Source organism: Podarcis cretensis, assembly GCF_951804945.1.
Source record: "Podarcis cretensis genome assembly, chromosome: 8".
NCBI classification, from domain to species: domain Eukaryota; kingdom Metazoa; phylum Chordata; class Lepidosauria; order Squamata; family Lacertidae; genus Podarcis; species Podarcis cretensis.
In genome coordinates this window covers 73,288,525-73,306,041 of record NC_137177.1, presented here as the reverse complement: position 1 = coordinate 73,306,041, position 17,517 = coordinate 73,288,525, and the positions used below count along the sequence as shown (strand labels likewise).

At 44.8% G+C, this 17,517-nt stretch overlaps 2 protein-coding genes across 8 annotated transcripts in view; both read right to left on the bottom strand.

Annotated features, from left to right (window-relative positions):
- Positions 1-10,188, bottom strand: part of CDK11B (cyclin dependent kinase 11B) — a 34,886-nt gene extending 24,698 nt beyond the window's left edge. For 3 of the 5 annotated variants that reach the window (XR_013841594.1, XM_079986908.1, XM_079986909.1), the window contains exons 1-5: positions 10,062-10,188; positions 8,269-8,396; positions 4,670-4,785; positions 3,629-3,753; positions 2,236-2,374 (exon numbers count right to left, since the gene is read on the bottom strand). Coding sequence is in view for 3 of the 5 variants with exons in the window: in XM_079986908.1 (XP_079843034.1) it covers positions 2,236-2,374; positions 3,629-3,753; positions 4,670-4,785; positions 8,269-8,379 (491 nt within the window). In the remaining 2 variants the exon portion in view is untranslated. Of the gene's footprint in view, positions 1-2,235; positions 2,375-3,628; positions 3,754-4,669; positions 4,786-8,268; positions 8,397-10,061 lie in introns of those variants that run through there. The other 2 variants (XM_079986910.1, XM_079986911.1) reach the window with 2 other exon arrangements.
- A 967-nt stretch (positions 10,189-11,155) lies between these two features.
- The window catches only part of SLC35E2B (solute carrier family 35 member E2B), a 29,612-nt gene continuing 23,250 nt past the window's right edge, over positions 11,156-17,517 (bottom strand). For all 3 annotated transcript variants that reach the window (XM_079987137.1, XM_079987136.1, XM_079987138.1), the window contains exons 9-10: positions 13,851-17,109; positions 11,156-13,774 (exon numbers count right to left, since the gene is read on the bottom strand). In XM_079987137.1, the coding sequence (XP_079843263.1) occupies positions 16,860-17,109 (250 nt within the window). In that variant the 3' untranslated portion in view covers positions 11,156-13,774; positions 13,851-16,859. The remainder of the gene's footprint in view (positions 13,775-13,850; positions 17,110-17,517) is intronic.

Sequence of the window (17,517 nt, the reverse complement as noted above, 5' to 3'; positions counted from 1 at the left end):
CCAGAGGCAAAAGCGGGCAGAGCAACAGGTGTGAATTTCACCTTCCTTCAGCAAGCGAGTTTCTACATTACACTCTTTATCCTTGTGTTCCAGGAAAGCCAGAGGCATTATCAGAATTCAAGGGCACATTCTGGCCAGGCAAAAAAACCAAACACTTAAGGAGAGGTGGTGGCCTGGGGAGGAGTCCCGAGGGGAAGATAAGAGAGGTCAGATGCACTCCATCCCTGTAACACATAGCTAAATCCAATATTAGCCCTACTCAGAGCAGATGCACTGAAATTAAGGGGCCCAAGTCTGCCACGTGGACTGATTTCAATGGATCTGCTTGGACCAGGGCGGACCTTGGATACAGCCCACAGTTTCTTAACCATGCGCTTGATCTAGTGCATAAATGTTCTCTCTTAAGGGGAAGGCATTGTAACATTGCTTTATTGGCTAGTATGAGATTTGAGGCCTTGACGTTGGAGAATTTTGTAGGGGAGGGATCACAGACCTTGGTGGCAGAGGACCTGCTTTAGATGCAGAATGTCCCCAGTTCAATTCCAGGTATTCCCAGTTAAACAGTAATGGGGAGGCGCTCTGTCTAGATGCTGCTGGACTCCAACTCACACCTTCCCTGTCCATTGGCCATGCTGGCAGGGGCTGATGGGAGTTGGAGTCCAACAGCAGCTGGAGGGACAAAGGTTCCCCACCACCCAAGTGGGCAATATTAGGCAAGACAGACAAATAGTCTGAACGGGTGCTCAGACAGAAGCTGTGTGAAATGCATGGTCCATTTCTTAAGTTGTAAAATCCCTCATATTAGAGGTGGTTTTCTGAATGTTGGTTCAAATCACTACTGTACATTCCTCACCAAGCTCACATATCAATTGCGTCCATAGGGCTACAGGACTCCTCCATGGGTGGTAGGTGCAGAATGTCTTTCTTTAGCTTAGATTTCTGAACAAGGAGCAACTCCTAACCCCAGCTCCACCCATCGCTCAACAGGCACACTCAGTAAGATGCCCAAACCATGACTTCTGATGCCTGATATAGAAGGCCGAACTTGCGTAACCTCAGCTTATTAGGTCTCTAAATCAATTAAAAGCTATGTTCAGATATCACAAAGAGCTATGATTTGGAGCCTAGCTGTTACCCCCAACATGCCTCCCACCCTTTCCTCTCCCTCTCACAGCAGCTAAGAGGTTACGAGCTCCCTGCTCTCCTCCCACTATGCAGCTGGGAGGACTCTGTCAGCTTGTGCCTTTGGTTTAGTGCCACCCACACCAGGAACTGTCACCATGCCACCCACACCAGGAACTGTCACCATGCCACCCACACCAGGAACTGTGGTTTGCGTTAAGCATGACAACAAGCCAGCTTACAACAAGCCAGCTTCAGAAACCATGGTTTGATGGTGGCTTGTTTTTAAACCAACCACAGTCAATGTCAACCACAGTTCCTTGCTCAAATGACAAGACCAACTGTGCTGAACTACAAGTGGATGTGAAAGCTTTCAAACTCATCCTCCCAGCCACAGCGGAGGAGAGAGGGTGTGAGCCTAGGGGGCCGTTAGGCTTTGTCCATGTCCTGTTAAGTCAGGAGTAGCTAACCTGTGGTCCTGCATCTTCTTTTTGATTCATTACAGTAATACAGCAGAGCCAATGCATTCTCGAAAAGTAGAAGTGTGCATTTTGCTCTCAGCCAAACCAATAAGTTTGCTTCCATGGTCCAGTTCAGCTTTTCTGTGGAGCTCTCCATGACCCCAAATCAACAACTGGGAGCTGCATCAAACCATTATTCCACTGCATCTATAGTTTCTGCAATGTTACCAAGCACTGTCCACCCACTTTTTAAAGAAACCACTCATCACAGTGATCCTATGTTTGCATTACAAGAAAAAGGCAGAGCCCCTGGAAACTAAATTCTTAAGTCAACAGCACAGTCTGTAGCTTTTTTTGGAACTGCTGCCTATGCGGCATCATGGAAATAATACCACATTCCAATAGCCCATACCTTTGCTTACACGGTTAAACCAGTTAAGTGCTTGATTTACACTGTTAAGCAAATTGCCACATCCCTGCAGTTCTTGTGATCACGGCCCCCAGACAGCTATTTAGTGGCAGCTGACATAAGCACAGAATCAAAGGAGCAGATGTACAGCTGTTAGAATGATTGCATAATGTCCCTAAGAAGTTGGTTCTGGGGAGGAAATGCTGGATTTGGGGCTCCGGGGGCGGGGGCGGGGGGATTTACCTCTCTCTCCGGGAATGCTCCCTAGCCAATTCCCTCCTTTTCTGCCTCTCCCATTCACGGCGGGCCTTATCCTGCTCTTCGCGGTGCCTTTTCCTACGTTCATGCTCGCGCTCCTTCTCTTTCACCCTAGCATGCTTCCCTAATAATAGAGATACAAAAAAAAGGCCAAACCGTTACCCCCCCTCCCAAACAGCATTCGGAAGTCGTAAAACGAGCAAAGGAACCAGATGAAAAAGAGAAGGAGAGAGAAACACAGATTATGAACGAATCATTTCTCTTGGCACTCTGCTAAAACAAAAAACAACCGCCACAAGCCACCATGGCTAAAATTAGCCATCAGGTTAAAGGGGTTTTTAAAATTAAAGCTGACTTCCATGAACATTGGAACTTCTCCCTTCCTTGTGACTTTGTAGCTGGCACTATTAACAATATTACTCTACTGACACAGGGTAAAAGCTACCCTGGCTCTGAGCTCTCACCTGAGAACATAAGAAGCTTCTTGATGGGTTAAAATGCACATGGTCCAGCATTCTCCTCACGGATGCCAGCAACCAGAAGGTACCAGGTGGCCTATTAGCCAGAAGACAACTGATAGACCCAAGGTGCGTTCTCAGTCGACATACAGCAATGGTGAGGCCTGAAAGACCCAGTGCCCCACATGGGCTGAGCTTACACCCTGAAGTATGCTGGGGGTGTCTCAGCAGACAACCTTACATGGGGAGGGTCAGCTCATATATTCAACTGCTTGCTATAGGCAACCAGGGATTCCATGCAGGTGAGTAAGTGCTCTGGGGGAGGAGGGACAGAGCGCATCAGCCCCTCCGCTTGGTTCCCAGGTTAGTTGCATAGGAAGGAAAGTCTCTTCCTCCACAACCTGCATGGAAATGCAGAGGGAAAAGGAATGGCTAAGTAGAAGCCACAGCTTTTTTAAACTACCTTGTTAAGAATCCTCTGCATTTCCATGCTCCCTGAAAGGCGGAGATGGAAACAGAGACTATTAGCCTCTAAGATGAGAAGGTCCACTGTTTACAGCTCATTGGTTAGCCCAACATAATGGGATGTGGTCAAAAGTAGGAGCGGTCACCTGATGAGCAACTGAGCCAATGGCTGAAGAACTTCCCTTACCACTGCCAGTAAAAACTGCTGAGTTCTTAAAGGGCCAGCAAAAATCATTCTTGAGGGCCAGATCAGAATCTCGAACTGTAAGTTAGCTAGCTGCGCTCTAAGCGGGCCGGAGGGGAGCCTGCTGGCTACTAAACTTTGTGGGCGTATATAGAAGGCTGCCTTAACTGAACTCATCATTGTGTGATGGGTTCCAGACACCAACCCTCTTCCAAGGACACCAGAGGTTAGGAGACACTGAGGAGGAAATGCTAAGAAGGGACCTGAGTACCTTCTGCCGAGTGACTGCGATGACGCCGCTTCTCTTTCCTCTTCTCGTCTTTTCTGTGGTGTGCTCTCTCCTTCCGTGACATTTGCTGGGGGGGTTTGATTGCCAGGGAGTCGTCCTCTTCTCCCCTGAAGTCCACAACAATGGGGGGGGGGGAGAGAATGGGAAAAGAATCATGTGTATGCAGAACAAGAGTTCATTCATTTACTGTCATCTATCAAGAGTCACTGCACCTGGCAACAGCAGCCTGAGAGATGGGACAGTAGCAACTGAAACCAGCTGCTCATTGGCTTCTTCCCTCCCCTGAATCACTTCTATTCAAGCTGGCTATCACTATGTCACTTTAAAAGTACATGCCCAAGGTTGCTTATTTTAACCCTCCCCACCTTGTTTTCCTCATGTAAGCTGCAGAGCAAAGACTTTTAATCTGTGCACAGTGCTTAGTAAAACACAGCTGTTTAAAAATGAAGTATACCACACTGCAACAGTATAGCAATTGTGAAAGGCAGAGGTGATGGTCCCAAAAACGATGACAGGGAAGACTGCCAATGAAGCAAAGCCAGCTGCAAAGGGAAGCTGGAACTAGAACCTGCCGGCCTACTAATTCAGGTGAAGCCCATCGTAACGGCCACATCTTTGTAGACCAGAAGTCTCCGGATGTTGCTGAACTCTTAACTCCCATCAGTCCCAGCCAGAATGTCCAATGGTCAGGGATGGTGAGAGTTGCAGTCCAACATCTGGAAGGGTCACAAGCTCCCCATCCCTAAGCTAGACCATCATTTGCCTTTATTGCTCCCAGCTACCACCATCACAAATCTGCCTTCTTTCAATGTAGGGGAAAGGAATCTGTGGCCCTCCAAATATTGCTAGCCTCCAACCTCCATCAGGCCTAGTGTTCAAGGATGATAGGGGTTGCAGTCCAAGAATATCTGGAAGAGTTCCAGACCCCCATACACATTCCTATCATATGGTAAGTCTGACTAATTGTAATTAAACCGTGTGGGTGTGAAAGAATAACCCTCTCTCTGCTAGCAGCTTTCCTACCGGTCTTCCATAGAGTCTTCCCTCCTGTAAGGTGAATTCCGGATAGTTATCTCCATGCGGTGATCTCTCAGCTCTCCCTCTTCAAGGGAATCGCGCTTCGAGTCCCGATCATCAGACTACGACGATAGGAGGAAACACACATTTTGGCTTTCAGAAATTGTGCACAGTGAAAGATTATTCGTAGTTTTACCCCCCAAAACTTTGTTACCCAATCATAGCAGAGGCAGAGAGCTTGTTGTACTATTGGAAAGAACACAGACATTTAAAAAGGGGAAACCTATTTGTGTGCTATATTCACTTCAAAGGCAGCAGGGGGGGGGGGAGGAGGGAATCCCAGGATGCTACTTGACGTGTCTTTTGATGGAATGTTTCATACAAATATTCCAGGGAACTTTGGACAAATGGGTAGAACCAGAGTATAATGGGGAAAGTAGATCATGCAGGCACTCTTTCACCTCTGGGGACCAGGGCACATAACTAGGATGCCACCATAATCCAGCAGGTTTTTATTTACAACCTGGGTAGTGTCACGCTGCTGCTGTGGACAATTATTTTGAACCCTCTAATCCAATTCACTTTCTTTCTTTTTTTATAATAATATTTATTAAAGTTTCAAAGAGATTACAAAAAGAAAAAAAGAAAACAAAGAAAAGAAAAAGAAATACAAAGTACAAAAAAGAGTAAAAAAAAAAACACAATTAAAAACATTTCAATCTTTCCATATCTTGTCTTTCATTTATTTATTTCCCTGACCTCCTCACACCTCCCTCTTTTGTATTCCAGTTCAATAGTTGTTTCAGCAAGTTCTTACCCTTTTTACATTTATCTTGATACTTTATCATAATAAATTATAATTTTACATTTTTACATGTTAACGATCCATTTTTACGTACCCCTTAACAATGTTATTGCTAAAACCACTTAACTTCATTCCAACCTCCCTCTAACATTCCTTAATTTTACAGTGTTTCTGTAAATAGACTTTAAATTTCTTCCAATCTTCTTCTACCGACTCTTCTCCCTGGTCTCGGATTCTGCCAGTCATTTCCGCCAGTTCCATGTACTCCATCACCTTCATCTGCCATTCTTCCCGGGTGGGTAGATCTTGTGTCTTCCAATACTTCGCGATGAGTATTCTTGCTGCTGTTGTAGCATACATAAAGAAAGTTCTATCCTTCTTTGACACCAATTGGCCGACCATGCCCAGGAGAAAGGCCTCTGGTTTTTTCAAGAAAGTATATTTAAATATCTTTTTCATTTCGTTATAAATCATCTCCCAGAAAGCCTTAATCCTGTTAGAATTCATGCTCGGTCAGAGGTATGTGCCTATCTCTCCAGGCACCGGCTGAATTCTTTTGACCTCCCTCCGGCGACTCCCGGCAGGAAAAACACACGAGGTCCGTTCCGGCGATTTTCCTCAGGCTGTGAGAAAAACACACCAACTGCTTCTCCTCCCTGCTCCCTGCATATCCCCAGGGAGGGGAATCAGACTCAGACAGAAATGTATCTACATTGCTTTTATTCCTGTCTTCAGCAGTCAAACAGTAAAAGATGTCTGCTCTCTTCAACAAACAGAGAGAAAACTCCAAACTCCACCCATGTACATCCTGTACAAGTCATATGACACACACTGAGCTCACATCCTGTGCTCAATAAGGAGAATGGACTGCCCCTTTGTTTCCATGGCAACAGTCACATACATCCTGTCTGGCTTTGCAGCCACAAGCAGCTGACTGAGCTGCTAGAGCCTTTGCTTGCTGCAGCATTGCTGCTTTAGAATAACAAATCCTTGGGCATGTCCACCAAAGGTGAAAGAATGTACCTTCATTTTCTTTACATTTCCAACATTTATTATCGGGCAAATGATATATTTTTGCAAGCTTGACTGGTGTCATGTACCACCTGTATATCATTTTCATAATATTCTCTCTTAAGGCATTACATGCCGTAAATTTCATACCTGTGGTCCATAACTGTTCCCAGTCAGCAAACATAATGTTATGTCCAACATCTTGTGCCCACAATTCACTTTTTTTCTGGAAGCAAGGGTTAATTGGCTGCTGCATGTGCACGTTTGTGAACAAGCTAATGAGTATGATGTGGGGGGTGGTAAGTGAATGTGAAAGTTATTTTGCAATAATTTTGCCAGGTTAGGCGGAACACTGTGTTTTTATCTTGTGTTTGTATATGGGAAATACATCCAGAAGACAAAAATGTATCGAGGAGTTAGTGATTTCACATGGTTACCCTCCCTGCCTCTGTTCCTCCCCACTCCCTCGCTCTTGTTAAGTTTTTTAATGGTGCGAGAACAGTCTTTAATGTCCTAAGAACGTTGGGAGGAGGTGAAGCCCCCCCCCCCCAGCTGCCTGAATCAGCTGCGGAGGATAGTGCTGAGTACCTTCTTCGATGTTGGACATTGTTTTGAGAAAGTAAGGCATTGGGAGAGGGTGGCTAATGGATGAGCTGCACGTAGTCAGTCTTGGAAGCCACACAGGCTATCTATTAAATTGGACAGCTTGGGCAGAGTTTCTTTGAAGCTCGTGCATGGACTGATTGGCCGCAGGGCCATGCAAACTGAGGCTACCTGGGGGAGACGCATTGCTGCTTCTTGAGGGCTTCCTACTCACTTGTGTATTTTGTATTGCTTCTGAATCTCATTTTAAAAGAACCACCTTGCCTTTGGCAAGACAGTTTGGTTCTGTGAACCACCCTAATATCTTGTGATGAAGGGCGGTATATAAATGTAATAAACAACAACAACAACAACACTGAGGTTTGCAAAAGTACAAACCTGCTGTACCTGGAACTGGGGTGTGGAGAGTGCAGCTAAATGGGACACAGCTGCGGGCAGCCTGAGGAAGTGTCATTCCCCCTTGGGCCTGCCCATAAAAAGCAAGTCTAGAGTAAGAGACTAGGGCCATGTCTTCTGTTTGCAGGAACTCTTCTTATTATGATACTTTTGTGGTTGAGCTGAGTGTTTGTTGGGTCCTGGGTGAGAACCCAGAGGGTGTGTCAGGAGGAAAATGAACTGATGTATAGGTATAGATACATTAGTAATTTTATAATCAAAGTAACATTTTTATATGCAACTGTGTATTTTTGTAATACTTTAAATTGCCTGTTGTTGCTTCAGTTTTCTGTACCCCACTTAGAGATCTTTTTAATTTATTAGGCAGTATAGAAATTAAATAATAACAAAAATAATCAAAAGAATATTTAGGAGGAAACCTCCCCCCCCCCCAGGAGATTATGGTTATTACCTGCCCTTCACCACCAGGTCCTGGAGCAGGTTATAACAAGCTATAGAACTCTTTCTCTTTAATTAGAGGTGGGGGAGCAAAGTTTGGGTAGTTTTCTAAACTGCACAATGTCAGCATGAGAGTGGTACTCTACTAGCACAAAGGACTTTCACCAGACATTCAATCCTATGTGTGTGAACTTGGAAGCAAGTCTCCATTAGTTCAAGCAGGTGTGCACAGGACTGCTGCCTGAGAATACCAGAAGAAGATTTGTTCTAATTAGAGAGGGGGGAAGAAAATGAGGGAAAAGAAAACATACTCATGTCCCTTATAGGCACTGGCTCTAGAAGGGCAGCTTACATTTTTGAGGCGCTTTATGTCTGCTTTCTCCTCTTGCTCTTTGCGACGTTTCTTCTCCTGAAGAATTTCATCTAACGTTTTCACTTTCCAAGATTCCTTTTCATCACCCATTTGTGTTTAAAAAGGCACTAAAAGAAAAGACAACCATCAAACGAGGCTGCTGCTACCGTATCATGGACCTGGCTGTCCACATTTTAGTAACGCCGAGATTAAAACTACCGTTAAGGTACTCTGCCTGCAGCCACCTCTGAAAAGCACTTGGAAACTATAATTAGCCCAAAACAAACAGGCCAGTTTGCTAGCTGGGTTGGCATCATGAAAAACATCTACTATATATTTCAGAAAGTTGCTTGTCTGCTGCCTATGCATTTGGACACTTAAGATATTGCAACAAAACTTTTGAATAAGATCAAAGAGCAAGTTTTTGTCTATGTTTGGATACAAGGCCATTTGAACTGAAATGGTGGACTGAACCATTCAAAACTGCACTGATTTTAATTACTGGTTTCAACAATATACTGGTTTTGGGTTGTTTATACATAATTTCCAAGCAACGCTGGGTGCTAGTATAATGTAACTACAGCATTCATTTATTAATAGGGTCATAGAAAGCTGCCTTGGAGCACATCAGTCACCTGATTCTCCTATCTCAGCTATTGTCTCCTTTGAACAGCTCTCCAGCCTCTCAGGAAGAGACAGGTTTCTCCCATCACCTGCTACCTAATTATTTAAACTCAGACACCGGGAATTTTTGGCCCTGCAGGCATTGCTCAACTACATCTCACATCAGCCCTAGAAAACACAGCCAATGGCCAGAGATGATGGGTGTTTTAGTTCAACAACATTTGTAGGACCAAAGGATTCCAACACATGTTATAATAGGAAGGACAAAGGTTTAAACCTGGGGCTTTTGGAACGTGATGCACGTAGCCCCCACTCCTTCAAGCTGTTTCCTCCCCATATATCATTGACTGGTGGGCAACAGCCTCCACAAGCAGTTTACCCCAAATGCACCATTGTTAAAGGTATTCAGAAGGCATGGCCCCTGCTCAGCTGTACTAGAGCTAGGAATTTCAGCAGGTGCAGTGACCATGAACAAACCACACCATCAAAAGTTCCTTAAAAGAAAAAGCTCACAGTCCACAAGCTAGCTTTTGAACTTTGCAGCCTTACACACAACACCCCCCCCCAAAAAAAACCCCCATACAGCATTGTGTTTGTAGTGATGGCACAGGGCAGGACCAGGAAGACCAAAAGCTCGAATTGGGATTATTGTTATGTAATGTTATTGTTTGGTTTTGCCATTGTGGCTATGCCCTTTCGCGTTTTTACACTGTAAACCGCAATTTGACCCTTGGCGAAGGGGCGGTACATAAATTAAATAAATAAGTAAGTAAGTAAGTAAGAGTAGTTAAATAAAACACCCGCTTAGCCAAGAACCCTAACGAGGACTCCGGACTTGAATGTAGTGAACAGAACTTGAATGAAGTGGGACGGGGTTGAACAGAGAAGGAAGTTCCGAGCGCCTTGGGGGGAAGCCAAGAAGAAAATCTCCAAATCCTCGTAAAAAAAGGAGAGCTCGAGAGGGCGCCTCACCGCCACCCGCTGCAAGGGAGGCCTAGCCCCACAACACGCCACCCCAGCAAGGTAGGCCGCCGAACCCAGCCCACCTTCCCCGCCACAGGAAACCCCGCTTCCCTCCCCTCTGAAACCCGGCCCCCGGCCCCGGGGGAGCGGGGAAGGGAAGGCGGCCCACCGCAGCCGCAGCCTCCCCGCCTTCGACCCTCCCTTACCTTCCCTGTCGCCCCTACCGCCACCGCCTCCACGACCCACTTGCCGGGGATGCAGTGCCCGGAAGCGCGACGCGTGGCGCACGCATTTCTTCCGGCGCGGGTCCGTTACGTCACCGGAAAGGGGGAAGTTACCGTCCTGGCCCGGGGACAGTTTAAAGGGAGAGGCCCATCCGCTTGTGGACGTTCGCAGAACGTCAGCCGGAAGCCCATAGACTTTCGAATAGACCTATGAAGGAGTAACGTATTCTGGGTCCACTAAGCTTCCCAGCTCCAAGACAGAAATCAAGCGTTTTCTTGTGGACATCAATGCACAATTTCTATAGACATGCATGAAGTGTGGGCTTAAAAATGGGAACAAGCCACATGTACACACAGAGAGAACCTGAATTTGAAATACCTGCGGGCCTTTTTTCTGCCCAGCCATAATTAAATGCAAATATACTATTTTATCCATTGATTTTCGTGGGCAGTTATCCCTTAATTCCACAGCTGGGGGTGGTTTTTTTTGGAGTGGGGAGCCATAAAAAACACCACAAAAAAGCACCCTGGAAGTTAGGGAGCCTTTATAAGTTGGATGCCATCTTATGCTTATTGGCAGCTCAACAGTTTGTTTTGCTCTTTCGTTCAATTCTCCCAGAGACGGATTTCACAAAAGAATGCTTCAGAGGGAGATTCCTTTCTGAATTGTAGGGAGATAATTTTACTTGCTAATGGATAGGGATAACTACCGGTATACTACCTTAATTTTGTTTCATAAGAACATACAAAGCTGCCTAATGTGGAGACCATTGATCCATATAGCTCAGCATTGTCTACACTGACAGGCAGCAGCTCACCAGGATTTCAGACATGTCTCTCTCCCAGCCTTACCTGGAGATGCTGGGGGAACTGAACCTGGGCTAAGGTTGACACCTTTGGTTTGGGCAAAATTGAGACATATCAGGGGGGTGAGGATTGAGTGGCGCCCACCAAATCCTCCCAACCCCCTTTGTGGAGGGAGGGTTCCCCACATTCGGCCTCCCGCCTCCCTCACCACCCCAGCCCTGCTCTTTCCCTCAACTCACATAGACGGGATAATTAGACAGAGAGCAAAACATGGTTTTGTTTTTATTTACCAAAGGAGAATTCTTAGAAGATACAGTGAACAAAAACAGGATTATGTACAGTTACAGGTTTCTTTCCTGTAAAAACAACAACATTGCAGCTTGTATTTTTGCCTCTTACGCAGGTAGCAAAAGCTCATCCACAGGATTGGTCCATTTGGAGACTTTAAGCGGATGTCACAGTTACATTAAATCGGTTGTGCTTGAAAGCAGGTTTATAAAGCGGGTGGACGTTCCACATTAAGTCAATACTGGAAGAGTGAACATACTCAATTATGTATTGCATACACTTTTATTTTCATATTGGTATCCCAATATACTTAAAGTTTGGCCCCGTCGCAAAAAAAAAGAAAAGAAAAGAAAAGAAAAGAAAAGAAAAGCACCCATGAGAGATTGTGTGTTCAAGTTTCCGCAGGGGAAAAAACATCATTTTCTGGATAACAAAGGTGAACTATTTATCTAAATTGCAGGCATTTCCCAAAAACATCATCTTTGATTAAAACACCGTCAAACACTGACTACCTTAGGTCCCCAGATGCTGCTGGACTACAACTCCCATCATTCCTGGCCAACTGTGGCAGCAGTCAGGGACAGTAGGAATTGCAGTCCACCATCAACTAGGGACTTAGTAGAAAAGCACTGTTCCATAGCACAGACATAAATTGGTTTGATGGCCATGAGGGGCTTAACTGTCACTGTTTCCCTGGTAGACTTGGAAATTGTAGCTTGAGAAGAGGGCCGAGAATTATGTTGATTCTCTTAGTAATTTGTTTCTTGGATCTTTCCCATGATTGCTAGGGGAGGAATCTGTGGCTAAACCAGTTTTGTCTGTAGTTAGGCTATGCCTCTTTCTGGGCAGCCCAGAGGCTGAGGCAGGGCTTGTGGGATGAGGTATCTTATAGATTAATACAACCATCCTGAACCTGACCATTTGAGGTCATTCTTATTGCAAAGCCCATGCAATGCTGAAGCACAGACATGCTGTTTATAAGGATTCGTGCTGGAATGCTTAGTGATTAAACCATCAGTTGCCAACATGACACCCGCAGGCATCATAGGGCTCTTGAGGTCTTCAGGCGCCCAAAAAGCCTCTGAGACCCTTGCCCTATCCACTCACTGTTTCCTCTGTCACAAGCTAGTGAGGGTGGTTACCTTCCCTCCCTACCCCCACTTTGAAAGATACATAGAGCTGAAGGAGGATGCTGATAGAGAGGCGCTCTTTCCCACTTCCTCTTTCAACTCTTTTCAAGGCTCTACTACCGGATCTGACTTTTACACAGAGCCCTCGGAAAAAAACAAAGTATGCAAATACACACGTTCTCTATTTCTGGCCCTTGAGGGCAGGGCTGAACTGAGGAAAAGGTGACTGGAGGCAGTGGCACAGACAGGCCTGAAAAAGTTGGCAACTCCTCGACCAAACATTCAGTTGTTAAATGTTTAGTATCAGTTAATTGATTTGCTTACCCGACGAAAAGCTTTCTGATAAGTTTTTTTTAAAAAAAGTTCCCCCGTTCATCGCGTGGCTAATTAAAAACACACACAACTACAGCATGAAATACTGATAACACACAAAAATATGTCAGCTTGAAAGAGGTACTCCTATTTCTCTTACACGTGAGAGTGAACACCCCCTAAAGTGGCACCTACTGTGATATGTGGGTCTAACATCTGTAATGGACAAAATGCTTGTCTTCACAGCTATGGTTGCGTTTCACTTTGGCAGCAATCCTATACACACATACCTGGGAGTAAGCCCTGAATAACTCAGCGAGGCTTATTTCTTAGTAGGCATGCATAGGATGGCGATGTTAAACTAGCTGGTGATTGGCAGACTTGGGTAAAAATTTACCAGCTGGCAGTCCTGCCAGTAGTGTCTGGTAGGGCAGAAAGCAGGGAGCCCAACAGTAGGTGGTGCCAGAGCCAATGGCAGCCAGAGCCAGCCAATTCTAATTTTGTCTCCAGAGGAAACACTGAGAATGACAACCACTACCACCTCCTGGTCTTGCTGTAAGAAGGCAGGCAGGTGGTGGCCGGCTGAGGTTGGTGGGGCAACACGCCCAGATGGACCAGCTTCCGTTGAGCTGTAGCAACGTGGCTGGTGTTCTTGTGGCTCATGACACACAGCTTTCTTTTTTTTTTCTTTTTTTCTTTTTTTGCAAAAGGGCAGGTGTCCCTGCTGAAATGCAACACAATACTAAACAGTATTGGGCAGCGCAACCCTAAAGTTAAGCCTGTTTACCCTGCCATTTGCAACCACATCTCTGAGGGGCGGGGAGGTCTTAGCTTATGGGCACTCTCCCTCTTCCCCGTTCTATCCAGCACAAAACATAGATAGCAAAGACCTATTTTAATTCATTCTTACAGGCTGCAGTCCTATACCGTGCCTACCTGGGAAGAAGCCCCACTGAATTAAGGAAGGCTTACTTCTGAGTAGACATCATTAGGATGGCACTGTATATAACTTATAAAATGCCTTTTAGGGTGCAATTGTCCTTGCAAGGCAGTGTACAAAATTTCATGCAAACCTACTCAAAATCATGCCAAGTCTTAGACCACTGGACTACGCTGGCCTGCTGCTGTCTACTTGTGATTTCGCAGGCAGAGTCTGTCCTAGAATCATAGAATCACAGAGTTGGAAGAGACCACAAGGGCCATCGAGTCCAACCCCCTGCCAAGCAGGAAACACCATACCTGTCACCTACCTGGAAGGATGCAGCTCAGGTGTTACAGCATCTGCTTTGCATGCCGAAGATTCAACCCCTGGAATCTCCAGGTAAGGCTGGGAACAGTCCTGTCTGAAACACTGGAGTTGCTGCCGGTCAGTGCAGACAACACTGAGCCGACACAGTATGAATCAGCTTCCTTTGTTCCCAAAGGCTCTAGAAAAAATGGGAAACTTTGGAAGGGTATCAGGTTTTGCTTTGAATAAAGAAAAAACCAAACTAATGGTAAAAAACATGGGAGATCAAGAGAAAAAGGAACTGGTAGAAAAATTTGGATTACAAATTGTAAAAAAAGTGAAATATTTAGGAATACAAATAACAATGAAAAATATAAATTTGTTTGAAGATAATTATAAATTTTTTTGGGAAAAAACAAAAAGAGAAATGGAAACTTGGACAAGATTGAAATTAACACTCTGGGGTAGAATTTCGGCTATTAAAATGAATATCTTACCAAAACTTCTGTTCCTTTTTCAAATGATTCCCATAATTGGTAAAGATGATTGTTTTAAAAAATGGAAAACGGACCTAACAAAGTTTATATGGCAAGGCAAAAAGCCGCTTAACCCCTAAGCCACTAATAGCCGCTAAGCCGCTAATAGCGCTAATCCGCTAATAGGGATGCTTCGCAAGACGGAAAAACCGCTAGACGAAGAGACTCGCGGAACAGATGATTTTCGTCTTGCGAGGCACCACTGTATGATATTAAATTCACGGCATGTTATACAGTAAGAGGAAATTTTATGAAAATGGTGTACCAATGGTACTTAACTCCGGTAAAATTGGCTAAAATTTACAAATTAAAATCGAATACCTGTTGGAGATGTAAAAAAGAAATAGGAACAATGTTTCACATGTGGTGGGAATGCCGACCTATTAAACAATTCTGGAATGAAATCTATGAAGAACTCAAAAAGATGTTTAAAATATCTTTCAGTAAAAAACCAGAGGCTTTCCTTTTAGGTTTAATTACAAATGATATCCCCAAAATCAAAGGAAAGTATTCCTTTATGCAACAACAGCTGCCAGGATGCTTATAGCTAAAAACTGGAAAGGCAGAAAAATTCCATCAGTGAAAGATTGGCAAATTAAATTTTGTGAATACATAAATCTGGCAAGACTCACAGCTTACATAAGGGGACAATTGGACCAGAAATTATTAAAAGAATGGGGTTGTGCTAAAGAGTATATGAAAAAACATTGTTCTGGAGTAAGTATATTGGTATGTAATGAATGATGCTTTACAGGGTTAAAGAAAAAGAAAAATGGTGTAAAAAAAAAAAGTACAAAGGTGGAAGTAATCTAATTAGACACAACAATACAGTAAGAGTAAATTTTTTGAGGTCTTAGAACAAAGGAAGGAAGTCAATTTGTGTTTATGTACGTAATGATATGGTTTTTTTTTCTGTAGATGTGTGCTTTTTTGCTTTTGTTTAGTTTAGTTTTGTTTCCTTTGTTTTTTTCCCCTTTTCTTTTCTGTTTTTTTTGTATGCGCCGGGTTTTTTTGTTTGTATAGTATTTTGGATTCAATGTTTGTAATTTTTGTTATGATTCTGCATTGAAAATAAAAAAATCAAAAAGAAAAGAAAAAGAATCAGCTTCCTTTGCTCCTATGGGCTGCATCCAACTTTAGCTCTACTCAGAGAAGACTCAGTGAAATAAGCGAGTCCTGCTTATTAACTTTGGTGGGTCTCCTCTAAGTAGGGCAAGCAGCGGCTACAACCCACCAGCCTCTGCTTCCTTCTCAATGCAAATTTCTGGCTGTGCTAGTTGTGGACTACAGCCATTGACCCAGAACAGAACTGGAAAACCCCAGTGTCCCAACCCCCCACCCCGCTGTTACAACCTTGTGAACTAACCTGAAACCTCATGAGAAGGTAGGAACACCTCTGCCATTTTCCCCTTATTTTTCTTTCTTCCGTTTAAAACAAAAGGGACCCTGCTTCTCCTTCCTTTGGTTCCGAATTCATAATTCTCAGAAGCAAGCTTTGCTATGTGTATCAAGCTGGTACCCCTACATTTTCCTAGAGTCCGTTATTTATTGCCTACCTACACAGTCTCAAAACTGAAGGTGGGGTGAGATAAGACGTTCAAAGCTGCCCACCTACCTGACCTCTAGTGCAAAATATTTCCCAGCCATGCTTTTAATAACGTACATTTCACTTCGGAAGGCACCTAGAAATTAAACTTGGGGTGTGTGTGTGTGTGTGTGTGTATGTGTAAAAGAAGATGGCTACCAAAATTGTGTGTGTGTGTGTGTGTGTGTGTGGAGGATTGCTATCAGAACTGATGATATCATCTCTTTGATGGCTGAAAGGTCTCTGGAGGGTTTTGCCAATAAGAGAAAGTGAGAGACAGTGGTATCCCCCCTTTTCAGTCCATTGTGTTTTTGGGGCTCGGGGATGACGGGGTGCACATCTGTCACGCAACATGCTAGTGGTTAAGAATCCCCACAGCCCCAAACCGGTCCACCTTTTGCTGGTTTTGAATCTCCAGAAAACAATGCTCTTGACCGTCTTGGGCTTTTGGGCTGAAGTGGTGGCAGATCTTCCCCTGTCCCAACTGACCATTGCTTCGTAGTCTTTTCAAAACGCAGACGTTTCAGCTCAAGTCCCTGCAATGGATGAGATGGGTCGGCGGCGCTGTGCCGACGATGGGGAAACTTGCTGTATTTCACATTGCTTTGGTGGAGGCTGGGCCCCGAGCAACCACCTGACATTTGCATGCTCTTTAGACAGAGTCAAAAGTCCATACGTTTCCATTCTATACATCCACTTCTCAAAGAGCTCTCTCTCTCTCTGTGTATGTTGACGTGCAATTCATTTTTCTCAACCGCAGAAAAAGGGCCTTGCCCCCAGCAAGTGCCCACAGCCCCGTTAATCGCTGGGATTGTATACTTGACACCCCACCCCCAATAAAAACACCCCGTGCTTCTCTGCAGCAAAGTTGTGGCAGAGGGACAGAGGGTGGCCTCATTCGTAGGGCTTCAAGTCCCTGGGAATCAGTGGTTCAGTGTCTTCGTTCAAGCTCTGGGACGCTTGGGGAGGAGAGGCTGCTGCCAGGCTCTGAATGGTCTCTTGCTGGTACTGCTTGGCCTTGTTATAGAGCAGAACCCCAATCATCACCAGAACAGTCCCGATTGCAGAGAGGCTGGTGATCTTGTTGCCAAACACGATGATGCTTAGCCAGATGGACAGGGCGTGTTTCACCGTGCTGGCAACGCTGGAAACGGAGAGGAAGATGGAGTGAGAAACAAGGTCAGAAAAACAGAGCTAGGCTCCCAGAGCACGTCAACAGACTGGGTGAGACAGAGAACTGTAGGGCTGCATCCATCACATTGCTTTCAACAGTCAGGCCTTTCCCCACCAAATAATCCCGGGAGCTGTAGGTGCAGAGAGCTGTTAATAGACCCCCTTCCCTTTGAGGGGGGACCCCAGGGGCCTCAAAAATTGATAGCCTATCGCTTGAAGAAAATGATGATGTAATGGAAAATGTTTCTATGCATGATTGGAAGAAATTGGAATCCTTTGTGTAAGAAACTTATAAATGGCCCCCCAGGACGGCGTTCAGATTTCTGTGGATTACCTGCTGAACCTATTGCTTGTAAAGTAATAAATCATAGGACTCTTA